Source organism: Phaseolus vulgaris, chromosome 8, assembly GCF_051622355.1.
Source record: "Phaseolus vulgaris cultivar YP4 chromosome 8, ASM5162235v1, whole genome shotgun sequence".
NCBI lineage: Eukaryota > Viridiplantae > Streptophyta > Magnoliopsida > Fabales > Fabaceae > Phaseolus > Phaseolus vulgaris.
This window is the reverse complement of record NC_143505.1, coordinates 57,418,674-57,446,179: the sequence shown is the minus strand read 5'-3', so window position 1 is coordinate 57,446,179 and position 27,506 is coordinate 57,418,674. Positions and strand designations below refer to the sequence as shown.

General features: G+C 34.5%; 5 protein-coding genes and 1 pseudogene across 7 annotated transcripts; 1 reads left to right on the top strand and 5 right to left on the bottom strand.

The window, feature by feature from the left end:
• Positions 1-2,127: 2,127 nt before the first annotated feature.
• Positions 2,128-4,497, top strand: LOC137826196 (protein phosphatase 2C 37). Its single transcript, XM_068632083.2, has 4 exons — positions 2,128-3,043; positions 3,135-3,449; positions 3,634-3,739; positions 3,873-4,497. The coding sequence occupies exons 1-4, from the start codon at positions 2,585-2,587 to the stop codon at positions 4,190-4,192; spliced, it is 1,200 nt and encodes a 399-aa protein (XP_068488184.1). The 5' UTR covers positions 2,128-2,584; the 3' UTR covers positions 4,193-4,497.
• Positions 4,498-9,290: 4,793 nt separating this feature from the next.
• On the bottom strand, positions 9,291-11,997 carry LOC137824145 (uncharacterized). The gene is made up of 2 exons (XM_068629612.1): positions 11,854-11,997; positions 9,291-11,542 (listed from the first exon to the last, which is right to left on the bottom strand). The coding sequence occupies exon 2, from the start codon at positions 11,512-11,514 to the stop codon at positions 9,652-9,654; it is 1,863 nt and encodes a 620-aa protein (XP_068485713.1). The 5' UTR covers positions 11,515-11,542; positions 11,854-11,997; the 3' UTR covers positions 9,291-9,651.
• A 654-nt stretch (positions 11,998-12,651) lies between these two features.
• On the bottom strand, positions 12,652-18,162 carry LOC137823867 (putative methyltransferase PMT11). Its single transcript, XM_068629176.2, has 9 exons — positions 17,354-18,162; positions 16,334-16,483; positions 15,965-16,235; positions 15,334-15,444; positions 15,023-15,182; positions 14,181-14,438; positions 13,969-14,091; positions 13,708-13,785; positions 12,652-13,225 (listed from the first exon to the last, which is right to left on the bottom strand). Exons 1-9 carry the CDS (start codon positions 17,996-17,998, stop codon positions 13,021-13,023), a joined length of 2,001 nt encoding a protein of 666 aa, XP_068485277.1. The 5' UTR covers positions 17,999-18,162; the 3' UTR covers positions 12,652-13,020.
• Positions 18,163-19,736: 1,574 nt separating this feature from the next.
• On the bottom strand, positions 19,737-20,080 carry LOC150025679 (uncharacterized). Its single transcript, XM_090294646.1, has one exon. The coding sequence runs from the start codon at positions 20,058-20,060 to the stop codon at positions 19,860-19,862; it is 201 nt and encodes a 66-aa protein (XP_090150772.1). The 5' UTR covers positions 20,061-20,080; the 3' UTR covers positions 19,737-19,859.
• Positions 20,081-22,006: 1,926 nt separating this feature from the next.
• Positions 22,007-23,765, bottom strand: LOC137825407 (delta-1-pyrroline-5-carboxylate synthase-like; annotated as a pseudogene). Its single transcript, XR_016514942.1, has 5 exons — positions 23,757-23,765; positions 23,190-23,444; positions 22,552-22,704; positions 22,293-22,456; positions 22,007-22,214 (listed from the first exon to the last, which is right to left on the bottom strand). The product of XR_016514942.1 is annotated as a delta-1-pyrroline-5-carboxylate synthase-like (transcript).
• A 266-nt stretch (positions 23,766-24,031) lies between these two features.
• LOC137826539 (Pentatricopeptide repeat (PPR-like) superfamily protein) lies at positions 24,032-26,878 on the bottom strand. 2 transcript variants are annotated; one of them, XM_068632537.2, is made up of 2 exons: positions 25,925-26,878; positions 24,032-25,267 (listed from the first exon to the last, which is right to left on the bottom strand). In XM_068632537.2, exons 1-2 carry the CDS (start codon positions 26,806-26,808, stop codon positions 24,319-24,321), a joined length of 1,833 nt encoding a protein of 610 aa, XP_068488638.1. In that variant the 5' UTR covers positions 26,809-26,878; the 3' UTR covers positions 24,032-24,318. The 2 variants fall into 2 exon arrangements, with proteins under 2 accessions (XP_068488638.1, XP_090150771.1); XM_090294645.1 differs by having other exon boundaries at positions 25,815-26,851.
• Between the last annotated feature and the right edge of the window lie 628 nt (positions 26,879-27,506).

Sequence of the window (27,506 nt, the reverse complement as noted above, 5' to 3'; positions counted from 1 at the left end):
TATTTTAAAACATTATATATTCACATTCTTTATAATATCATATCATATATTTATTGTTTATTGAAGAGAGTGCAGAGTTTATCAAATGAATCTATGGATCACAACTGTATACATATTCTCCACCTTGATTGGAGGACAAGCTGACATCTGTGACACGTGTCATACATCTAACGATCATGTTCAATAAACATTTTTTTTTATTTTGCGTAATTTTTCAAATAGACGGCACAAACTGACATTAATTTGCAAATTCTAAAAGCACCCAAGGAGATGTTAATACTAAAAATATGCATAATATATGTATAAAGTGATAGAAATATAATGAACTTATTATATTTCATGTGATAAAGAGGTAAAAATAAGAAAAATGTATCTTTTGTGAAAAAATTATAAATAAAAAACCCTATATAGTGAATGAAAGAAGAAATATAATAGAAATTTACCTTATAAAATAGTAAAAGATTAATAAATATTTTAAAACATAAATAAAAAAAAGTTACAAGAAATATCAAAAGTTTAAAAAAGTTATGTACTGAACACTACTAATAAAATCAAACATTGTTTTGTGTAGAAAAACAAAAAAAAAGTTGAATTAGAGGGTTAAATATAATCTTAAAAATATTTTTCTTTATAATATTGCTAAGAAATACATATAGAAATGTGTATTTGTAAATGTATTGTACACTACTACCGTACTTATATGGAATGCTTTTTTTATTAATTTGTTGGTCGGTTTGTATAAGTTTCTTTTCGAGTTGTCCACACTCATAAATTGTTTTTTAATTAAAATATCTTAAGTTATTTAATAACATGTACTATTATCTGTAGTCTTTAATGTAAAAAACAAATGGTGATATTTATTTTATGCTGATTTGGAAATATATTAAATATTAATTAATATTTTCATAGTTTTTAGTTACCTGTGAAGGTGTGAGAGGAGAGGTAGAAGGAATGCAGCTAAGCATTGGACACGCGTCCTCTTAATAATTTGAGGAAGTTAAGGTATTGGTGCAAGCGGCAATCATGTTTCACATGCAATCCTACACGTGTTATCATTTTCATTCATTCTTACAACCTTTTCATCCAACAATTGGAAGCAACACCAACCCACGTATCACACATTCACCACCTTTAACTCCTCAACTTTTTACACCAATTTCAACAAAATTTTATCATTTTCATCATTTTAATATCATGCTTAATTCTCTCAATCAAAATCCATTAATCATTCACTTTTTTATATAATGAAAAGAAAGATAATTTTTATTTTTTTCCCACGTTTTATTTTGTTTTATTCTCTTCCAATATGTTTTTCTCTTCAACAAACAAAAACAAAAACCAAAAAATAAAAAATAAAAATAAGGAACATAAATGTCTCATTGATAAGAACATTACGCAAAAAAACTGATTTTCAAAAACTTAATAATAAAAATTCGGTAGATTTTTTTTGTACATTTTTTAAGATGTTTTTAAAACTACAAAAGTCTTGTTAAAAATAAAATAATCGTAACATCTTATAATTTTACTTATATATATTAGTATATGTAGCTGTAATGTAATTTTTCTAGAAAATCATGTAATGGTTACAAACTTTATATTTTTTCTTTTATATCTCCTTTTTAAAAATTAATATATGTTCAATGCATAATAATAAAATTATTAAAAATATATCAAATTAAGAGCTTAAGGTGATAAGGTGTCTGCTAGTTACAAATAATAGATTTATAAAAAAAATAAAGATATTTTGATGTGTTGAAAAGAGGAATAAATACATTTTATATTTTAATTTTCAATTCATAACTTATTTACCAATGTTCTGTAAAAAAATATCAATAGTTTTAGAGGGGCATTAATGCTTATGAGATGAGACTGGTACTTTTAAAACAAAAGTTATGACTGAAAATGTAGAGAGATATTTTGTATTTGTATCATAATGAAAAGGAAATTGAATTAAAAGAGAAAAGAAAAAGCATGAATAAAAGAATGGAGGGTTTGGTGAGAGGCGTGAACGATGGGAGATGAGAATCAGAGAAGAATCTCATACTGTAGGATGTGGCCACGTGGTAGCAGCATCAGGGGTGACACCTAAAAGAGAGAAAAAAAACTCGAAGGAGAGAAGATTTGAGCGGGTGAGAGAGAGAGAGAGAGGGGTAAAGGACCATATGCGTGTCAGAAAAGGAACATGTTTGGTCCTAGCGTGGAGTGTTGTGATTGGTCCACGTGTAGAAGCACAAAGTACAGGACCACGTGTAGGAATCAGAGGGAAGGGACGATCCGATGAAGGGTTTGGATTGCATGTGGGTATTAAATGGTTCGACGTCATTCCAACTGTACGTGTCGGGTGATGCCCGTGACGGTGACGGGCAGCTGTGTGGCCCCACGTGCCTGCCCGGTTGCTCTTCCCCCTCTACAAAAACTTCTCACCCCAAACCAATCTCGATTGAACGTGCGTTTCGTTTATCATATCTTAGCACTGCAATAATAGCGTTCTGCACTTGCTTCTAATTTTCCCTCTTTTCCTCTCAAGAGTCTAAGAAGAATTCGCTGGTGAAAGCAATTACACGGTTTCGATTAGAGCTTTTGGATGGCAGGAATTTGTTGCGGCGTTGTTGGAGAGGCCGGAGAGACTGCTTCTCCGACCAAACCCACCTCGCGCCCTTTCTCTCGCCGAAGTTTGGACCAACTGCCTTTGAAATACATCGCCGGCGTGGCAATCCCGGCGCCGGAGAACCCTCGGAAGCGCCAGAAGTTAGATCAGCGTGCTTCTCCGCCGCGGGAGTGTCAAAACGCGGTTCAGAGTTCTGAATCGAAGCGAGTCGAGGCTGTCTCGCTTCCGAATAGTTCGAAGGTTCCTACGTTGGACTCGACAATTGTTGTGGTCGAGGAGGAGAGTCCGAGGTATGGGGTAACCTCGGTTTGTGGCCGGAGGAGGGACATGGAAGACGCTGTTTCAGTGCATCCTTCGTTCTGTCTTGAAAATCGCGATGAAGATCAGAAAGGCTTTCATTTCTTCGCTGTTTTTGACGGCCACGGATGCTCACACGTAAATAAACTAAACTTGTACAAATTAAACTATAAAACGTTATCTGTCTCGGATCTGGTTTGTTAACAAGTTACTGTGTTGTTCTGTACAGGTGGCGAGTATGTGCAAGGAGAGGTTACACGAGATAGTGAAGGAGGAGATTCAAAAAGCGAAAGAGAATTTGGAATGGGAATCGATGATGAAGAAGAGTTTTGCTCGAATGGACCAAGAGGTCCAAAGTTGGAGCAGAACCAACGAGACACGCACGTGCAGGTGCGAGCTTCAGACCCCGCGCTGCGACGCCGTTGGCTCCACCGCGGTCGTCGCCATAGTCACGCCGGAAAAGATAATCGTGGCCAACTGCGGCGACTCGCGCGCCGTGCTCTGCCGTAACCGCGCACCCGTCCCACTCTCGGACGATCACAAGGTAATAATAATAATAATATTAATTTAGAGTTTATGGGTTTGGGATCTGAATTGATATGGGTGGCGCGTTCTTGACACGCGTGAATCCTTTAGGTTAGTGGAGGGGAAAGGGAAAAGTTTGGTTTTGTGTTGAGCACTTGAACTAACAATCAAACCTTTTCGGGTTTGGTATTCGTTTTGAACAGCCGGATCGACCCGACGAGTTGCTTCGGATCGAAGATGCTGGTGGGCGCGTGATATATTGGGACGGGCCTAGAGTGCTTGGGGTCTTGGCCATGTCAAGAGCCATAGGTACAAATTAAAAAACTTTTCTTTCTCTGCGGTTACTATTGTATTTGAAAATACACGCGCTGCGCATTATAGCACAGTGGAGAGGGTTGGTTCTGAATTATTAACGAACCTTGTATTGTGTTGTGTTGTGCAGGGGACAACTATCTGAAGCCGTATGTAATTTCAGAACCGGAGGTAACGGTAACGGAGCGGAGTGAGGAGGATGAGTGTTTGATACTAGGGAGTGACGGGCTTTGGGACACGGTGCAAAACGACACCGCGTGTAAGGTGGCGCGGATGTGTCTGAACGGGCAGAAGGCGGCGTCTCCGGGGAGAGAGTTGGCGGTTGAGTGTTCCGACAAGGCGTGCTCCGACGCCTCCATTCTGCTGACTAAGTTGGCGTTGGTGAGGCACAGTTCCGACAATGTGAGCGTGGTGGTGGTTGATTTGAGGAGAGATGATCGTGAACAATAATAAAAGGAATTAATAATAATTAATTGAATGTTGTTGTAATCAACCGCCCCAAACCTAAAATGCAAACCTTCATTCCTTTTGGATTTTTGTTGTAGACGACAAAAAGGGAAGAAGATGAAGGTGTTACGTGGCGCACATTCCGTGACTCCATGTGATTGTAATTACATAGTACTAAGTATTTTAAATCAAGGGGAGGGTCAAAATTGTAATTTTGGATAAATCCATCACCAAATTATGGGAAATTTTAAAGTGGCTGCTATAGTTTTGAAATTGAAATTGAAATTGAAATTACTAGATTGCATCTATTTGTTGTTTCTCTTTACTATATTTCATTTTACCAGTTGTTTGTATAGGGGAGTTTCATTTCATGTTGGCGTGAAACAGAATCAATCAAAATTGCTTAAGAAATTAACTATCACATTAATAAAGATTAATAAAGGGAATGTTTAAAATTGTTTTCTTATACCATCTTCAATGCAAATTTTAACTCACAAGAATCCATTTTTAACAAATTCTAGGCTTAAGAGTATTCATGTACAAGACATTGTTCACTGTTCTTCACATTCTTCTTTTGCTTTTACAAGAGAAACAAATTAACCCAATCCAAAATCAAGATCCAAGAAGCGATAAAACAATAAATTATTTAAATACGCAAAACATGCAAGAATTTAACAGATCTAGAAAATAAAATCGAAGAATATTAATTCCTGCAGAAAGTTGAATTTGAGCTTAAATAAATAAATATACAAGAACTAATGTGTTTTGTAAGCCCTCTTAGCTTACCTAGTCTGGAAATGATGAGGATTTGTTTACAGTAAAGGACAAGAGAATAATCACACATGACATCCTGAAATGGTGGCTGTGACCTTCAAACTCAACCACTACCAGTGAAATTGAACGTTAAAGCACCATGAAAGGTGAGCACAAAATAAAATCAGACATGATTTGATAAGTAGATTGCCACCCAAAATGTTCTCAATTCTCATCATGCCTATTTTAAAGCCATGATTTCATTAGTCAATCCCCACTTTCATGGTTCAACAATATGCCACCACTCCAGTTTTTGGACCTGCAATTTTTAATTTATCTCATTCCTTCACTCCACTTTCTAGACACCATCTTCCTAAATATGCAAACATATACAGTTATTTTGTCCTTTCTTGACTTAGAACTTATTCAATAATTCACATTTATCTCTTGGTTTTTGCCTGTTCAACAGTGTAATTCTAGCTTCATAATAACGTTTGGTGTGAGGATAAGGTTGAAACATGAAGCAGAAGGTAAGCTAAGGGTATGAATAAACCACATTCCCATTCCTCCTTTGGCATATGCAGAATTGGATAAGATATCAGATGTAATAATATTATCCTATCCAAACCAAACCCTTGCACACAGAATCAAATACCAAGAGTGTCCCAACCAAGTGGCCAAAATGGAGAAAAAAGGGGTGGCAATATTTAATTTTATGAAAGAAATTTACAAGAGTTAGGCACCCTTTCAGAAGAGGAAAAGAAAAAACAGAAAAGAGATAGCACCCTTATGTTCTAATTCAATGGAAAGTGCACACGTTTCTCTAACATTGACCTGAAGAATCACTGGAATAAAAAAAAGAAAAGAGAAACCATTAGGACTCAGTTTAGATTAGTTTTTAACTTGTATGGGAAATTTTAATCATAAAACTCTATTGTTAAAGTTTTTTCAGGACAAAATATTAAGCTTTATTAGCTTAAAAGTTAGAAGAAAAAAAAATGAACGTGTACCACTCAATTTTAGTTTATAAAAGAGATTAATTCATTTATTTTATTTTAACAAAAACATTGTAAAAAAAGATTATTCAAATGTGTTTTTATTCGACAAGTATGTGGCAACATATCTAAAAGTTTCCACGGCTCTTATGTTGAGATTGACCTTGAATGTTCTACTTTCTATGATTGCTTAAATATACTATTCATAAGGAATAATGTTGTAAGAAATAATGCACTAGTGGGGGAATAATAGTTGAAAAACCCTTCATCCAAATTAATTAAGCAGCATTACAGAACAAAAATATTATAAACAACAATGCATTCCACCAAAACTTTGTTTTTACTTTTCACTTGGAAGCATCAGATTCGGATTCGGATGTTAAGTGAATATGTTGGAAAAAATTACAACTAATTTTAGAAGAAATTGCTGGAATGAACTCTCAACTGTGTTCTCCATGTCGAACATGTTAGTTTAGTTTTTTGTTTTTTCTTTATTAGAAAGAAGACAAGAGTGTTCATCAAAAGTTATTTGCATGATATGGTTCAATCATAAATCATAAAATATCCAAGATAGGGTCCAGCCTGTTTCTAAAAATCAAGGATAATATAATTATTTGAAATCGCAAAAAGGGGTGGACCAATTCTATCAAAAGAGACTCCATGGTTAAAATGCAATGACTCCATGGTTGAGGAAGGAATTTGTTTGATAAAATGACAAGGAAACTGTCCCTTGACATAAGGTATTATAAAAGAGTTGCATTCAATTTACTAATTATCCATTTAACTTAGTTACATGTTTATGGGTTTAGTTGAGTGATTGAATTAGGTTGGATGGTTTTCAACATTTGCATTTCCTAGGTTAAAACTCATAAGTAAACTAAACTAATATATCATAGTCATAGAGGACCCTATCGTTACTAATTTTTCAGATATTTTATGCGAAGTTGTGATGCACAGTTTATTGACGGTGAAACTGTGGTGTGTGTGTGCACTATGTATATACTTGTGTGTCAAAGTCTAAAAATTAATTATGTATACAATAATATATATTGCAATAAACCCCTTGTGCATTTCAACTTCTTCTTCATAATTTAAATTCAATGCATTTAATATAAACAAGTATTGAAACGGATTAAGTATGGATTAAACTATATAGTGAAGATCTAAATCAAATACTTTTGTATACCCGATTCTTGAAAGAGAAAATTTACTTTTTTTGACAATTTTTGTAATAATCTTCTACCAAACATGAGAATGTATATATTTTCGTTTTGAAATTCTTGTAAATTTAAAAGGAAATTCTAAAGAGGGGAAAAGTATTAGATATGATTATATTCCAATAGCAAGTTACCAGGCGTTTAAAACTTGTGTGGCTTTTGTTGATGAGATTGACCATGAATGTTCCACTTTTGGTGATTTCCTAAATATTCTATCCATAAGGAATAATAATGTTGTAAGGAATGAGGAAGTGGGAGAATAATAATAATAGTTGAAAAACCATTCGTCCAACATTGGACATAAATAAACAAGAAAACATTTGATGAACTTTGGTTGGACTTTTTTTTACTTGGGAGCATCAGATTCTGGAAGTTTGTCAAACACAAAGTGGAGACTCCATCTCAACCTCTGCTTGTTGTTGATTAATCATTGGTAAGTTTTCCTTTTTCTTCTCCAATTACAACTTACACAGTTGGAATCTGCTACCATACTGCAGCCAACGCATGGCCTATGTTTAACTCATAAATCATCTCTTCAAGTAGAATGGAAGGTTATGGGCCAGAACATTTAACTAGTGGCAATTGCTTCCTACACCGATCAATTGTGACTGGCACCGACGTTTTTTTAAATCCTATTATGTTCTTGTCTCTTCACCTTTGAAAACCTTTGAAAATATTGAATGGTGAATGTGTTACTGATGAAAATATCTGGAAGACATGGAATGTGCTATGGATAAAAATATCCGGAAGGTATGGAATGTGCTACGGATGAAAATATTCAAAATGCATGAAATGTGTTACGAATGAAAATATTTATAGCTCAAACCATCAATTCTGGATAAATATATCCGGTATCCAAAGTTGAATTCCAGATAAATATATTCGGTAGACACAGATGAGTTCCAGATGAATATATCTGTAGGCATACATGAATTCTGAATAAATAGATTCGCAACACTTACCTTGTCTTCTCCGAATAAATAGATTCGCTGCCTCAGAGGTCCTGCTTTGCCTACGACGGTGGTGCTCCTAATGTCAAGTTCACTAAGAGCAGTTTAGTCTTTTCATGTTTACAATGGGTGTCAGTTCAAAATGATCAGGTGTAGGAAGAATTAGCCTTAACTAGTACATTTCAAGCCCAGATCTGTCCAAAGAAAAAATGTCAATTTTGATAGGACAATTACTTCCTGCACTAAATCACCGCACCAAATTTAAGTATGAAAAGACGAAAATATCCTTAAATAAATAGGGTTATACATTACGGATCTTGTTTTCTTGAACATTTCCGGATTTTTTTTTTCTGAAACGAATTTTATGGGGATTTTTTTATATCCAGAATGAGATTTTGAATTTTGAATGAAGGGCATTTTCAGAAATAAAAAATTATGTTGGGTGCAGGTGAAAAATGATTGGGTGTAGAAAGAACTTTGATAGACTATCCAGACAGGCCAATTATATGGCAGCCAAGACTGTTTCTTCCTGCGCCTCCATATCTTCTTCTCTCACCTCCATATATTTTCAAAATTCCAAAAATGCCCCTATCCAGAAGTCATTTTTCAAATTTGTAATTAGCTTCCGGATTACATAATCCGAAAGTTTTTTTTCAAATACATGATTACTTTTCGGATTACATAATCCGGAAGTCTTATTTAGCTTCCGAATTATGTAATCCAAAAGTCTTTTTCCAAATAAGTTTTTGGATTACATAATCTGGAAACTACTTTATGGGAGTGACACAAGAAGGATAAAAATGTATTTTCATGTTGTGTATGGAGGTGGGAGAAGAAGATATGGAGGTGCAGGAAGAAACAGCCGGCAGCCAATTACCATTCATGGACCCATTTAACAGCTAAGCAATTTAATCACTTGGCTACATCAGAATTTAAGAGGAAAAAGGTTTACACATTACTTATCAAGTTATCATCGACCATCTCCTCCTTCACCATAGGAAGTGATTCCATTTAAGCTCAGACCCAGAAAATCTTTCTCCATTTTTAGAGAAGAAGTCCCTTACCTAATTAATTCACAAACAAAGCTGAAGCAACCCTTCCTCCTTCCTTAGATTAAGGAACAAGATCAGGATCAAAATAACAATAACAATAATAATAATAACAAATAAATAAAGATCGTTACAGGTGGAGAAAAGTAAATAAAGTAAAATAGATAGGACATTGTTACAAAATTCAATGGGATGGCAGTAAACAACAAAAAAAAGAAATTAAGCAGTGGCAGTAAAGGGGAACGGTACACAGGAACAGCTGTATAAATAAATAGTAGTTTCTCAAGTAGTCCAAAACTGATATTGTATACTGTAAGATGTATACTTCATTCTTTTCAGCAACTAGATAAGCATAAAGAAAACTCACTAAAAAATTCTGTCTATTCTATTTCCTCAACTTCAACAACATGATGGAAATTGAATAATGCTGAACCATCTAAAGACTTGTCAACATCACTCCTACACAACAATATGGCCTTCACGTAAAAGGAAAATGTCTTAACCTTGTGCACCAATTTCACCATCCAAGATTGCGTGCCTAGTTAAAACGATCTCTTTTACAAGATTTCTGTAAGTGAAAGGTCTAACAACCGCTCGCAAAAATAGCTCTGGAGGAATTCTGCTTCTCTTAATCCTTTTTCTCCATTTTCCAATCCCAATATACTTCCACTCTTCTGGACTCACCTTTGCTCGCTTGCCTCTCAAGGCAGTTTCATCTCCATCTTCTGAGGGTGCTGTTTCTTCTTCTACTTTGTGCATCACCGATTGCTTCTTATCTAGCTTCCTATTGGCTTCAAGAGCCTTCTTTGCCAGATTTTCCATTGCTTCTCCACTACTTAATGCTTTTTCAAACTCCTCGTTCCAATTAAAGTCAGTCTCATCCTCTTCTGCAAGTGCATCCTCTTCCACGGCCTCAAAATTCCCGTCTTCACCTTCTTCCATGTCCATCACTAGATCTTGGTTTTCATAGGGATCAACATCATCATCATCATTCAGCTCCTCTTCCTCCTCCTCCTCGTCATCAACAGCATTAGCATCGTCATCGCTACCTTCATCCTCAATCCAATCTAGAATCTCAGTATCATCAGGATCATCAACAACAGCATCATCTTCATCAGGAGCATCACAACCCAGCTCCATCTCTTCCAACTTAGCCTTCCACTCTTTTGTATATGGATGTAACAATTCCACTGGATGGTTTTTCAACAGAAACTCCAAACATTTTGACTTTTTCTCATCACTCAATTTCTCAAATGCATTCACCACATCATCGACAAATGCCTTTTGATTCACCTTCACAATCTTACACAATCCGCCATAGTAAGTACACAACTCAACACTACCATCATCGTTCTCCAACTCAAAAAGAAAATCCTGTTCTGTTTGAGGGTTAAGTTGTGGAATTATTGGCTTGAAAAAGCTATCCTGAGGCTCAAACCTACACTGGAACACTGGCTTCTTCACGTATACAATATCAGGTCTCATCCATGCAGCACATTGCCCTATCGCTGACCTAGCCTTGTTCCCAAGTCTACCCATCAAATTCCACTTATCTAATCTCTGTTTACCCGCTTCAAGTACTACTTCACAAACTAGCGTCCATTGCTGCCACGGAAGCTCTGAAAGTCTCCACCTTGGGTGCCTTACAAATACCCAAAAATACCTTAATTTACTTTGATCCAGCTGCTTCACTTTTTCCCCATAATCTTCAGCCATTTCAGCTTGTTCAATCTTCTCCCACTCCTCATGGTCCTTCACTTCACTGATTAGTGTCACACACTCATCCGTGAACCGTCCCCGAACTGGATCGCCCACAACAACTCCACGCCAAGAGTAGGGTCCATAATGACCATACTTATACCAATCATAAGGATGACGCAAATTTGGGTCATCCTTATCCATGAACCGGACCATTCGATCATACCCGAGGCCAATCTGTTGGAGCTCATCCTCAGTGAAGTTATCAGGATAATTCCCACCACCATGAGGGTTTTTTATCCGGTAAAATAGCGACTCAGCATACTTCTTGGTTCTTGCCTTATTACTACGCCTCCACCGACTCCGTAACTCTGCAGCGCCTTCAATTCGACCACCAGAGGTGCCATCAGCACCATACTTCTTGCTACGACCAGCATAAGACCTCAGGTCCCTTCTCGTGCCAGGTGAATTCCGCCCCAAAATTGAGGATTCACTATTTGGTTTAGGGATTTGAGAAAATGAGACAACAGAAAAGCGTTTGTGTGATTGGAATTTTAGGTTTGGGGTTTTGTGGAAAGGCCTAAGAGGAGAAAATTGAAGGTAAGTTGAAGATGGGTTGAGTGTTGTGGGCAAGAATTCACTTCTAAAATGCCTGAGATCCATCTCAAAAGCCACCCACCACCACCACCAACTAAAACAATATCAAAACAAATTAGTGTTTCAAACTAGAATCATCCAACAACATCAACAATAATTCACTGTTTCAAAGTTCAAAAACGATAATCATTACGGAAGCCACAAAAGTATAATTTTTTTGCAAAATTAACCAACAAATATAAAAGAAAGGAAGTAATGCAATCACAAAAAACAACAGGGTCGCATCCCTCACCCATTCACTTCAACTGCTATACGCAGACATATGGATAAAACTAAAAAAAAATGTAAAAAGAAAATGAAAATAGAGGGTATAGAAGAAATGAAGTATTAGAAAAGGGAGTGTACCATAATATATAAGATGGTTTTTCTCTTTGTTGCCTGCGAGAAGAAGAAGAAGAAGAAGAAGAAGAAGAAAGCGGCGAGCGTTGCTGCTAGGAACTGTGAATAGATAGATATTTTGAAAAGCTGTAGCTGCGTGCGCGGACAAGTAAAGAAGAGATTTTATCAATAAAAATATATTCTTATTTGAAAAATAATCTGTTTATTATTTTTTATTTTTAATATTGATATACATATAATTAAATAATCTTTATTCAGTCATTAATTGCGTAAATAATCCGAATTCAAAAGCTATTCACAAACACAAATTAAAAATTACTTTTATTTAAAAACACGTTATTTCAAGCTAAAAATGGCAAATAATGAACTATATACTAAATACAATATATATACATATATAAATAGTAGATTATATAATATTTGTATCAACTTATTATCTTGTATATATTTATAACAACTTTGACATGTAAAGTTTAAATATACTGTTAATTGAAATATTAAAACTAAATAATTATTTCTATATTTTAAAGAAAAATAACTACGTAAAGTAAAATTGATTAGTTAACAAATTATAGTCATTTCGATTTGAAAAGTTTTGAAAATTAAAATGAAAATTGTTTAGAAAGTTACATGTAATTTTAGTGAAAAAAATTGTATAACTTTCAACACCACTTATATTATGTCCTTGAATAGAACTTAAGTCTAGCTTACTCATCCGAGAAAGAAATAAAAGAGAGATACTAAATGTATAGGCTATGGTTCAAACATGTACTATGAAACAAATTACAATTGGTTACAGCAAACTGAATAACAACTCATGGATTATGATTATCCATGCTTATTTTCATAGAAAGTTTCTTAAAGTTAAAATACAATCAACGGATCTAGGAGTGGAATGGTGAGTGACAGAGAAAGACCATTTAAGTTAAAATTTGAGTGATGTTCGTCCTAAAAACTGATATACAAATATATTGAATTTTATAAACATGTTACATGATGTGCACACTATACGTATTCAGCTGCTCTGACGATTGGATGTCAAGAATCAACAGACAAAAACAAGTGATATTTACACTTGCCTCATCATCCTATTTGTCTAAAATCAGTGTGGCCCTATTCTGTTGATTTCCCCATTGCAGTTGCAGAAAGAGATATAAAAGAGTGGGATTTGCATTAACCGCGAAGGCGCTTATCACAAACCAAGACCCTATAACTTGCATGAGGACCCTCAGACGTGTCTCGCAATGTCACATGCCAGCCAATGGCATTACCAATCTCAATAAGCTCATCCATTATGGCAAGAGTATCACGGATGTATGCCCGTCCACCAGGTCTTAGTATCCGATCCATCTCAAGCATAATTGATGACACATTGCATCTGATAAAAGACAAATGCAACAATAGTAAAGAATCCCGTCAAAAGCACTCAGAGATAACAACGTAAACTTGTACAAGTTTCTTTTATGCAATATGCATTGATGAAGTCATAATAGCTCTACATGAAGAATAAAAATACAAACATAACTTATTTCTAGATGGACAAATGTTCAGATGCAAATTACTAAGGAATAAGCAGAGTAGATTACTATGGCAGTGAAGAATAAGTAACACATCCAATATTCAAACTACTTTACTTTGCTCGAGAGAAATAGTATCTTGAGTAGCGAAGTGTAGTTACTACTCCTACGAACATCAGATTAAAACAAACGAAAGAACAGAAAAAGAGGTAAAAATGGTGAAGCCACCCTGAGTCAACCTGACATACTTCCAATACACAAACTTTTTTTTCATTTTATCAACACAATCGCAAAAAAGTAACCCAGAAAAGGATAGAACAGTTGAGAAGTAGACAAAAGGTACCTTTTCTTCTCAACAGAAAGCAGGTTCGCAGCATGCAGTAAATCATAAGTTCTTGGATAGGTGTCAAACGGTTCACACCTATATTACAAAAACATAAATAAAGAAATATTACAACTTTGTGCCAGGTTCACAAAATATCGGTACAAGATTTTTAGTACGTACAAGGATATTGGATTTGATTTTTTTTGTTTTTTGTTTCTATTGAATTTGATTCATAATAGTATGCGTTTAAGAAAATGACTAATAATTTTAATAAAATACCAGTCATGCATAACTCCGATCAGCCCACGATCATATATAACAGGTAAGGTGTTTGAACCACTAACAGGAACAACATTCATAACCCAGCTATCAAGATTCTGATCAATCAATGCTGCTGCAAATCTGCAAAGTACACAAGTATATTGAACATACTAGTCAGAAAATCCTAAATTCATATTATAACAAGAAAGGAAATAGGATAAAGACAATACCCTCCAAAACCAGCTTTCATGTCCATAACATTTCTTAATTTCATCTTCTTCCAATGTAAGACACGTACATAGCTTGCTATAATCTCACCCCAGTATTTTGATTCAGCCTTAAAAAGCTCATTTCTGGATATGAAAGCATCAAATTTTATGCTTTGAAGCCTATCAGGTGGAGTATGCAATCGTGCAGGCCATCTGGAAACATTTGCTCCATATCCATTCTCAGGCAGTTGAGAGATGCAAGCTTTTAGATTAGCATACCTAAATTAATCAAGCAAATAATGAAATCATCAATATTGGGCTTTTGATAAAACACTCTGATGATTGATAAGTTATCACAAAGCAGACCCAAATTGTTCATTTTAAGAACTGTACAACTTGTCATTAGGTTTCTTCCTGACGGTTGGAACTGGGTTAAGGGTGTTTATATAGACTACAAGAGATTGCAAATACCACAAACAAACAAGTATAGTAAGTTTAGATAACATATTCCGCATCGTTGAATACCCATAATAGTTTATTATTCCTTCTTTTTTTCATTCTATTTTCTGTTTTATCCACAAAGATTATGTGCACTATTAAGTTTTCCATAATTTTGGTGCATGCTTAGGTAATTGCGTAAATTTTAAAATATGTATATAAAAAGGCTTCAGTGAATTGATGATCATGAAAGCTAGTGCCTAACTAAATTTTTTATTTTATTTCCATATAACCCAAAATAATAGTAGTTCTTAATTGGGAAGTTCTATCACGGAAGATGATAGTAAATTTGGCATTGATCACTTGGAGAAGACAAAAAAATTTCATACAATAATATGTAGATCAGGAAGGCAAGAGCACAATACCAAACATTGTCAGGGTCGTCACTTTGGTCACACAGGGCAGGTTGAGTCCCTGCCTCACGATTCAGATAGCAGCTATTGTCAGAAGGTTTCTGCCATATTGCAACATACCCATCTTTTTTCAAAAACTTCCAGCATAGACGAGTAGTAAGATTAAGCATCTCTGAGATAGCAAACAATTTGGTGGGTAAATTATGTCAGAAAATGATAATATTAATACAAGAAGTACAAAACTAAGCATTCTATAAAGACAAAAACTGGCTGAATAGTTTCAAGAAATTCAACTTATAAATAGAAATCAAGTTGAATGGTACCTTCCCATTGTTCTTCTAACACGTCCTCGTGTTTATAAACCGGTTGGGCAGCCCAGACAAAGTACCCTCCTGCCCTTAGCATCCTATTAACTTCAAGCAGTAAAATACCATCTTCACCACAAGTAAAAATATAGATGTTAGAGAAGAAAGAGAGCAACCGACATAGAGATTGGAGTAGCACCTTGCAAAAGCTCTCATTTTATATTCACAACAGTATTTTTTATAAGATCTAAGGCATTCAGAAAAGAGTCCTGCTCTCCCCCCTCCTAATTCAATCCCCTTTCAACTAACAAGGCAACCACTATATCAGGTTAAAATTGATATAAAATCCGCACACATGGTAACTGGTTATTAGTTTTCTTATTAAGAAAAATATAATAGGGAAGAAATCAAGACCCAACAAAAGAGATGGTAATAATAGACTAAAGGATCTTTGATGTGATTGTTATTTTAAGGAAGACAAATATAGATTTACTAGTCACAACACAACATATAAATACAGTCATTCATATCATAAAAGATAGAAACTCAAAAACCAATTGAGAAAATGAAAGGGAGTGGGAAGCTTTAAGAACCACTAGCTAAATACAACATGCACTCCCACTAATCAACTAGCTGTTAGAGATCATACCATCCCGAGTCCAGTTAATTCTACAGCGTGAACAATGTATCATGTCAAAAGCTTGACTTGGATATAACAATCGTTTAGTTGCAAACGCAGCCACCATTGCTGGCACACCACGCTCAAGAGCAAACTGGATCTGATTCTCATGAACATCCTTGGGAGCAACAGACATGGTTATGACATTTCGTGACAATAAGTATGCACCAAAACTAGCAACACCGCAGCCAACATCAAGAGCAACTCTTATATTCTGCCCAAACTTAATATCAGGAACCGTCTACAAAACCATGACATATAAACATCAGAATCATAAAAGAAGACACACCTACACTGTCCATAAAACAAAACCAAGGCAAACAATATTTATTTAATAACCTCAGAAATATGATCCAAGTATTGATCCGCTCCATGTATAAATTGTGTACCACCCCCAGGAAACCTAAATTTATCCTTGCCTTTGGAAATCCAGTTTTGGCCTCCTTTATCTTCAACAAGACGAGTGTGAGGAACATTACTGTACCAAACCTACAAGAAAAAAACACATAACATTACATTAAGAAACCATTGTAAAAGCACCCCAGCCAAAAAGAAGGACAAGTAAACAATATTTAGACACAAAAATGTTTTGTACTAGCAACTTTTCTTCTAGAAAATAATAATCCTTTTTTTTTTCTAAAAAGTGTAAAAACAAGAGCACATTATATAGACTCAATAAGAAACATCTCTGTACAAACATCCAAAATTTACACATCATATTAATGAAATAGATGGCATCATAAAGTAGCCAACTGTTATTAAATGTAAGTATAACTTCATGTATAAATTATGAAATTAATTACAGGCACTGACGTGTAGAAAGCTTTTACATTGCCATCCACTTAGAAAACACTCTGTTCATTTTTATAATAATTATTATGTTGATAAAGTGACAGAATGCATGGAAATTAAAATGCATCCATAACGCAATTTTTTTACTACATATTAGAATCGCTTTAACAATGATAATTTATAATTGATTGACAGTTTACAAAGGTTTAGGATGCCAGTGCATAATACTTAAACAAGTAAACTAAACTGAAAAAAGTAAACCACAACTATTAGCAGTAGTAAATATAAAGTGATCTTAAAAACGACTTACTAAATTAGTTCACAAATAACGAAATGCATGTTTGGTACAAAACCAATGTTTTTAGTACACTTTCACATATTTAGTTTCATGTTGAAGGATTCATTTTGGATGCAGAATTGATTCTAGGTTCAAGCAACTTTAGATAGTCTTTACATTACATAAAGAATTCAATACAATTGAGTTTTAAAAGTCACTTCAAAATCAATTTTAATAAAAAACAATTTTGCTAATGATAATCCAAACACAGAAAGGAAGGAAGCAGTCACCTCGTCGCGGCTTCTAGGCCAAGGAATCGAGGGACGGTATCCTTTAGGCGGCGGAATCAAGCAATTGAATCGTTTGCCCTCTTCGGGACAGTGCCTCTCGAACCTTTCTCCTCTCTCCGTGGACTCGAGTTTCCGAATCGCATCCTCGTTGTCCAAACACGGTATATGCTCGGTCATGCTGCGCGGGCACATTCCAAACTTGCTCACAGCCACTCTGGGAGCCGAGTCGGAATCCTCGGCGACGAGGCTCACGTTTCCAGCCTCCTCCGGCACGCCGTCCTCGAAGTCCCCAACCTCGAACTCGTCGGACATGGTGCCATTGTCGTTGAGGATCCCGAAGCGCTTGAACGCTTCCTGAGGCTCAGGGGCGGGGGGAGGCACAGGAGCGGGGGGAGGCACGGAATGCTTTGGAGGCGTGTGGGCGTCGATTATGGCGGAGACGTTGAAGAATCGTTTGAAGTTCGGGGATACGGTGACCCCGGCGGAGGCGGCGGTGGTGGCGGAGAAGAAGATGAGTTGGGGGGAGGAGCCGTCGGAGAAGTGCTTGCCGACGAAGAAGAATGTGACGGCGACGAAGATGAAGAAGATGATGATCTTGAGTGTGGTTCTGGGGAAATCGGCAACGGTGGCGGTGTAGGGTTTCATGATGGTTGGATTCGCGAATTGAAATGAATCGTTTCGATAAGGCTTAATTGAATGAAGTGTGTGATGCCGCTAATAAGTGCGCCACTGCAACGGAGCAACTCAAGCAAAGCACCGACGCACAAGTAAATAGCACGTCGATTTCTGTGTTTCGCCACGCCACTAATATTTTATTAATAAAAAATAATATTATATGGGGAAATTTGGAGAAAATTGTTCATAATATCAAATAATATAAGTTATAATTTCTAGGAATGGTTAAATTTTGTTTGTTTGATAAAAATATCGCTAGAAATATTCAGATAAAATAGTAATATGTTATTTTTATAAAAAAAAATATATTTTGTTATCTCATTCATCTATTCAATATGTTACACCATAATGGTTTGCATTGAAAGCTTATATTGAAAGTGTGGGTGTTTTGGTAACAGTGAGAGATATATGAATAATAAATACGAACACCATAATGGTTTGCATTGAAAGCTTATAGATTCTGCAACCTTTGCTTTCGTGTGAAGATTGTTAATTTGTTAGGTATTGAAGGCAATGAATAGGTTCTCATGGTTTGTGTAATTTTCAGAAGAAGAAAAATCAGATGTAACTTTTAGAATGTTCTTAGTTAAATTCTTCTTTTAAATTGAAATCGAGTTTATAAGATGGTGAATCTAATTCTTGGAAGTTATTTTATTATTTCATTAAATCATTTGATACAGTAAATGATTAAAATATCTTACGAGAATATCACGTTGCATTGAATTCAAGGAAATTTATATAAATATTTTCAGAAATTCTTATAACAAATTAAATAGTTTTTTCATTAAATATCATTCTTGGAACTTATGATATTTTTATTAAATTATGCAATAAGTAAATAACTAATTTTTATAATCAAATATAATGTTATTATTTAATTTACAACAAACTTATATCACTATTCTCATAAATATTTATAGCGAATCAAATATATTTTAATTATTCCTAAATATATGATTTCCATAATTTATTATTCTAAATAAGGATGAGTTTGTATATGATAATCACTCTTAAAAAGTATTTCATTATTATTATTATTATTTAGATTCTTTAATCCTTAATTAGGAAGAATTCATTTCCATTATATCTGGACCGAAAAGTTTATTGGTATTTTTAATAACACTTTATATACAATTTCTTTCTTTAATCAAAATTTTATTAATTGTAATAAAGTTATCAACTCTAAAATGTACAATAATTTGATGAACAATATGAAGTTTCAAAAACAAACCATGGTTATATTAACTCTTGATTAGATATTTGTTTCAGTTCATCCAATAATTATCGTATCTATTTTTTATTTTAGAGTTTTTTATTATGTGACAGTTTTTTAATCTAATAACCATGTAAAATAAAATACAAATTGAAGTTTTAAAAAAATTATTCAAGTTTGATAAAAGTATTATGTGATACAAAACAATCCTCCCACATCTACATTCTTAAACCTTTAAAAATACAAAAACTCAATATTCATCCAGAAGTAGTATGGTGAGTCAGTTATTAGATAATATAAGTCGGTGATGAAAATCAATAAGTGTCACTAAAAATAAAACATAAGATGATGAAATTTTTGTACTTTTCTAAATTCATTTTAAGATTATATTCACTAACAAGTTTTGAAGACAGAAATGCATATTGTTCATAAAATTATGAGGCTCTTCACCATTTTATATGCTTTTTAGTTTCTTTACTACTTGCAAGTTGCAACTTAAACATATTGATGGAATGAAATGGTTGTATTATGAAATTCTTCTGTGATATCCATCTTCAGAGTACTGTGATGTTGACTTAGAGAACTCAGAAGCAAGCTAAGATGATAAAAAGTAGATGGTTATGCAGAAAGAGTGAATGAAGAGTTGGGCCAAAGAAAAGCACCGATGGCAAACTGTCTTTTGTAAGCCAAATCACCATTTGTGGGCAAGCCATATTCCTTGAGGAGGCCATCAAGCTTCCATTCGGGCATGTCCTGGTAATCTTTCTGAGTGTATCTTGGATAGTGCAGAGGCATCTGAAAGAATCCAACACTCTCCATAACTCTTTCTTTTCTCAAAACTATGCTTTCAACTTGTTACTTTCTCTTAACTTGTAGGGACATAATATATATTTGGAGAGTTAATGAGATGATTTGAGGTTGTTTTGGCATGAGGGGTGTCACATGAATGGGTGGGTGCACCTTCTCTCATCATCAACTTAATGCCTTCACTCTCATGTTTCTATGGAACTCTCTCAAATATTAAGTGGAGGGAAAAAATCACCTCCTTTCTATATCTTACACAACATTTTTCTTCATTCACTTACTTCATCAAAACACCTATCAATCACACAAACATTTATTCGATACTCACACAAAAATACGTATAATTTTTAAAATGTAAGATACTGAGACACAAATCTATATATTATATAATTATGAATTATATAAAGTGACAATAAAATTTTTTGTTCACAAATATGTTTTAGATTTTTTTTTGAAGTAGAAAGATATTTTTTAGGACTATGACTAGTTCAAAAAGATTTGTTCCTTATTTTTATAATCATAATAAAAATTTATACAATAAATTTAAGTTTTTAAAAAATTAATATATTTATCTTTTTTAAAATTGTGTTAGAACCATGTTAGAATTGTAAAAAATCTAACATATTTTTTTGAATTAGATACTTCACTTATACGTGTCCTACAAGTGTCCGTGTGTGATACGTCACGAAATTTAAGAGGAGTGTCCGGATTTCATAAATCAAAATCATCCCAATATCTCAAAATGAAAATTCAGAATTATTTACAAGGTATTAAAAATACTAAAAAATTATCATGATCACATACAATATATTTTATAACATAAATAATTCGTAATTTTGAATAATTAAGAAGTACGAAAACTTTTATTACAAATTGCAATTTGATGTAACTTAAGTTTGTGGACTTTTTTATTTAAATAAGTCTAATAACTAAGTATAAAGATTGCTTGACACGGCAAATAGTAAAAAAAATAGTTAGTTAACAACTTATAATAATATTTTTAATTAAAAAATAAAGTAAATATAATTAAAATATTAATTTATTAAATTATTTGGTGGATGTTTTTGTTTCCCTTTCTACTATTCTTTTATTTTTGGCTGCCGTCTATCTTAATATGTTCTTCTCATTTTTCTATACTCCTTTACTCACGTTGAGAAGTGGGGTTCGTCTGTTCTTTAATTTGTAACAAAAAAAAATCATAGTGATGATTAAAAATATACATTGAAATTAATTTAAGTGAATATTAAATAACTGATAAAAAATTTAGTTAAACATTAAAAATTATAATGAAGTATGAAATAAACCAATTAATGCAAAATTAAGCTTAATTAACCCAATTAAAATGCACACAATCGTAATTAAAAACTACAGTTATTTTGAATAATTATTAGAATAATCGAAACAAAAATTATAATATCAATCAATTTAATGAACTTACTCATTCTGTGTTAATTACACTTAATTAACACAGTTACTGTAATTAACAGAAATAAGAACAAGGTCGCTGCAATTTATTTTCATACTCACAAATCATCAATTTTGCCACCATGCATGTCAAGGCAAACTCCAGTATTTTTTTTAGATTACTTCAATTCATGTAAAAAAAATTATTAAAGTATATTACATGAAAGCCCACTGAAAATTATACCATTGGGACACAAATCTCATGAATTTTGAATAATTTCATTTCTAAATTGCCTAAAAGATCATTTCAATTACTAGAATATTTTTTAATGGAAAAACTCAAAACATTAAAAACAGTAGATGTTTAAATGTTTTCTCTTTATAATTTTCACCCTAGAACTTGTGCACAATAACTTGGATCCAGGAATTGTCCCGTAATGTAAATCAACCTAGCATTTTTGGAAGTTAGCACTGGCACCTTGAAGATCAAGTTGCAGTGATGTTTATCTTCTCACCATAACTTGCTAAAGAGAATTCAAGAAACAGAAGTGCCAACAAAAAACTTAGTTTAGAACAAAGCATCAATCACACTAAAATTCTATCTTATCTAATATTAAGGTGTGAAATTGGAATATGCCATTAATACCATGATCTAAAATATACATTTCCAGATCAACTTCCAATTACCTCAGTTTGTTTTAATACTCGCCCAATTGGATCTTCCATATTGACAATAATTCGCATGTTGTTTGCAAGACTTGCAATCTGTCAGTTATCATAGTTTATCATCATAAATTCTTCAGTTTGTTAAAATATATATTCTTCTAGAAAATACTTTCTTACCTTCCCAGGTTTTAAAGCTAGCCTAGCCACCAAGGATTTTTCATATCCTGCTTCTTGTGCAGTAGTAACATCAGCTTCATTTTCAATCCTGATTATTTTTTCATTTGCTTCCAGGGCATCAACTATTTTAAGTAAAATCTGTTTCCTTCCTCTGAAGATAAGGCCTACAAAGTGATTAAAGCATTAGAATTGTTTCACTAACATCTCAGTAATATCCATGATCTGTCACATTTTACAAAAGTGTAGATACAAAAGATACCTGGAGCCTTCTGGAACATTCCCTGGCTGCAATTGCCATCTCAAGTGCATCAACCTCTTTTACTTGGGCCCACTCATGTGCATCTTTATGGAAGAGAGCTCCTATACATTTTCCTTGGAGAATATTAATGATATTCTCAGCTGAAAAACCACTCTATGGAGAAAAAAAGTTGATAGAAACAAACAGGGACAAACCAACTTGCACAGAAGATCATCAATATAGTGAGTTTACTAATAACACACTTGATCTCGTAGTTTTCTTGGGGCAGAACAACAGATGAAAAAGTAAAGGAGGGATCTCACAAGTGATTTTTTCATTCTCTATGTGGGCATGCACGGACATTTTCATTTAGATTTACAAACTCAAAACATGTGGTGGACAAAAAGACCTAAAGAAAAGAAATTGAAAGTATAAGGAGTAACGAAACAGACAAGTGCAAGACATTTAATCAATTTTCCATATCCAAATTGCTTGTGGTTTAATGAAACAGTCTGTTTAGATGTCCAGACGTAACTAACCTATTTCTAATTGAAAACGGCAATGATAAAAAATTCTTTGAAGTAATAATCTTTTTCAGCAATTTAGTGTAATAATATTTCTCAGCAATATGGTGTAATAGTGCACCTGGTAATAACAACAGGAATGCCAGCTTCAGCTGCATGAACAGCAGCTTTTACTTTGGCAGTCATTCCACCTCTTCCCACTCCATGAACACCATAAGTAATTTCATTCTGATGTTTTTCCTTGTTACATGTATAAATAAACTTTGAATGTGGCTCACTTGAAGGGCCACTATAAAGACCTTCTACATCATTCAACAAAACAAGGAGTTCGGGTTTTAACTCCAAGGCTAATAAACCAGATAAACTATCATTATCCCAAAATATACCAGCCTGCACAAGAAATGGGCTAACAACGCTTAATGTACTTAACAAGATAGAAATAAAAAGAATAAAGCAATCATTCGAGGTAGCAGACTCCAAACTAAACTTTCAAGCAGAAATGAAACATGTAAAATTTCTGACCTCCAAACAAACAAGTAAAATAGTGTCGAAGGAAAAAAATCAGTTTAATTTCCTATATAAAAGTTGTTATTCCCTCACTCACATGTAATACACAAATCTAAAAAGATAATGCAGAACACCTATTCCCATGATAAAATGATCTTATCTAACTAAAAACTCATTTCATAGATGATTAACTACACTGCACATTGTAGCTACATTTACTAGTGTATTTATTACTTGATGATGTTATAAAAAATAATTAAAGCTTTTTATATTTTAAAGTGACATAAAATGAGAGTGAGGAGTCAGTGAACAGAACTCCAACTAAATGTTAAGGAAATAAACCTTGGATACAGAATCGAATCAACATTCAAGTCTAACACAACATTAAGGTCTTGTTTGAATAAACAACTCAATATAACTACTCATAGGAGAAGAAACCAAAAGGATAGAATGAATTAATCGTCTCTCATATGTTAAAATTTGTTTATGTATAAATTAAAATCAAATTTTGAAGAATTTAAATAAGAGTCAATAATGGATCTATATCGAGTTTCGTCTACAAAAGAATACAACTCAGCAGAAGAACAAATAAGGTTCACTGTACATTAACTGAACTGCCTTGTCTGATCATCACTTATCTGATGAGCCCAATCCAATAAACATGTATTGAATATTGAGCTGAGTGCTACTTGACCCAATTTTTGCAACTTTGGCAACTTCCAACAAAACAAAACTTGGCTCTGCACAACTCAAAAAGCTATTCAACAACTTTTGGGACATACCCTTCCCTTTTGAGTTCCTCACAGAGCAAATAAATTATGTTACTTATATCTATAGAGTCAAGGCATAAGCCATCACCAGCATGAAATTCATGCAAGTGATTCTCAATTTCAATCCAGCTACAACCAGGAGTTTTAGTAATACCCTTCTCTCTCATCAACAATCTCATCCTTGCAGAATCTTCCCACATGTTCAGATTTGCATATATTTTTGATGAGATGATATAGTTCCCAGAATTTGAAGGATCCACCTCCAGAATCATCCGCATAACCCGTTCCGCTATATCTACATTTTTATTCCTTCGACAGGCACCAAGCAAAGCACCTAATGTAACCTTGTCTGGTTTTTCAGGCATTTTCTCAATTAGATCCCATGCCTCGTATAAATGACCCGCACGTGCCAAAAGATCAACCATACAAGAGTAGTGCTCAATTTTTGGTACCAATCTGAACAATGTGCTCATCATATCAAACAATCTATAGCCCTCAGCTACCAGGCCTGCATGCACACAAGCAGAAAGCAACCCTACAAATGTTATGTCATTAGGGCGGGCACCTCCACCCTCATCTGACATACGCTGAAATAGTGATAGTGCCTCCTTGGCTTTTCCGTGAGAAGCAAGTGCAGAGATCATTGCATTCCAAGAAGCTTCATTTTTTTGGGGCATTTCTTTGAAAACTCTCTGCCCACTTTCCAAACTCCCACACTTAGCATACATATCAATCAACGCAGTAGCAACAAAAATATCATGTTGAAATCCTCTTTGTGATGCATATTCATTAATCTGTTTCCCCAAATCAAGAGCACCAATGGTAGCACATGCAGAAAGCACTGCAGTCAGGGTAATTTTATTTTCTTTAACATTGTCGTCCTTCATGGCATGGAATAAAGAGATCGCTTCATCCGCCATTCCATTCTGAGCGTATCTGTCATGTATGTGAAAATCACAACATAAGTTAAAACAAGTTTTTAGGAAATTCAAGACAGATCCATAACTGCAAAAGTGACCGCAAAAGTATGGATAGAATTTATCTAATTATTATTCATACCAATTTTTCCATTAAACATTAAAAATAGAAATAAAAAACCGTGTAAAATGAAACCAGGAGCGTTCCAATTGTCCATGTGTCCACAAAGTATTTGAGATGACAGAGGTACTATTTTGAAGGGTCTCTGTGCTTCTTTCACATGAATAAAGCATGCTGGACAAAACCTACTACTAACCGAACTTTAGTATGCATCCATACACATACTGATGCCCATACAACCCAAAAGATAGAATAGAACCAAAACACTTGGGGCCTATTTGAATAATTTATCTATAAAATTTATAACAAGAAAAAATAAAAAACAAAAATTAAATAGTTTCTCCAGAAGTAAAAATTAGCTTAAATAAAAGCTAATTTGTAAAAAAATTCTCATATTAACTTCTCCAAAAAAAATATTTTTCACTTATACCTAAATTAATTTTACCTTGTAAAGAAATTTATTTCATTTTCCTTCTTATTTTCTTCTCTTGTAGGTACACATATCCACACAGACTCTTAATCTGGAGAAAGAGTCTGAACAACAAACTCACTCACCCTGATATAACAGCATTCCACGTGATAACATCTCTTGTAGCCATGCTATCAAAGATCCTTCTAGCAGACCCCAAATCCCCACACTTAGCATACATACTAATCAAAGCAGAACCTACAAACGAGTTAAGAGCCATGCCACGTTCCACAACAAACCCCTCCACCCACCTCCCCAACTCCAAATCCCCCAACTCCCCACAAGCCCCAAGCACACTCACCAGACTCATCTCATCTGGCTCAAACCCGTCCCGCCTCCCCATCTCCCCAAACACCTCCACAGCCTCCTTGGCACAGCCCGCCTTCGCATACCCAGCAATCATGGAGTTCCAGGACACCAAGTCCCGGTGGGGAATTTCATCAAACACCTTGCGCGCACAGGCGGGGCGGCCACACCGCGCGTAGGCGGTTATGAGGGAGTGAGCGGTGTGGAGGTCTGAGTGAAGACCAAGCTTGAAGAGGAGGGAATGGGCAACACGGGCGTGGGAAATTTCAGCGAGGTTGGCGCAAGAGAGGAAAAAGAAGGGGAAGGTGAAGTTGTTGGGGGTGAGGGAGAGGGACTTCATGCGGTAGAAGAGGGTGAGGGCGAGAGGGTAGTTGTGCCAGGTTGTGGTGAGGGCGCGGATCATGATGTTGAAAGCGTAATCGTTGGGATGGGGAACCATGTGGGAGAAGATAAGAGAAGCGTAGGTGAAGTTTTTTACTTGTATGGCTTTGGAGAGAAGGTGGTTGTGGTGGTTGTAAATGGAGTTCACCACCATTTGGGTATGAACCTGTTGGAGCGTCTTCGTCGACCAACATTGCTTCGCCAGCAACACCAGAGATTCCGCCGTCTGGTAACACTTTCCACCGTTGCCGCCAACTCCAACATTTTCAAACGCCGCAAGCATCCTCACCTGCAAGCATTCTCTGTTATGTTAGTTAACTAGTAGTAATAACATAGAAGAAAAATGTAATACATATAAATCAATAAAGATAAAGCAAATATAAATATAAAATAACCATAAATATAAAAAAAATAAAAAAATTAAGGAAGTTCAAATTCTTCTAGTTTCACCATAGTTAAAACAGAGACCCAAAATTGGATAATAAGAAAAGAAATTGTAAAATATAAACTTTTTTACATAAGGACAATGATTCTAATGTTTTTAATATGTTAAAATAACAAAAATTCTTTCATTCACTTTCGATTTTTATGGATTTTTTTCCCTTATAGTTTGAGGATTTTGCAGATGATTAGAAAGGTCAGTAAATTTGAATTTCTCTTTGCGAATATAACTCGCAAAGGGAGAAAGCAAATCCTACATTAAGATTTTGGGAATCTCCCTTGAAAACAGGGTAGTGTGAAAGTAGGAGTCTCTAGTATATGGTGGTGCCCTTTGAAATTGTAAAACTTTCTAAATTCATACCACCTTAGGATGATTTTTGGATGTTAATTTCTCTTGCACCATATATTTTTTATATGCATCGGACTTAAAATTTTAAATCCGATTTTCTTTTTGTCACATATTTATTTATGGATGTCACCTGAAATCACATATTTACTTGTGAATATTGACATCCGGAAGTCTCAGACTTGTCTATAGAT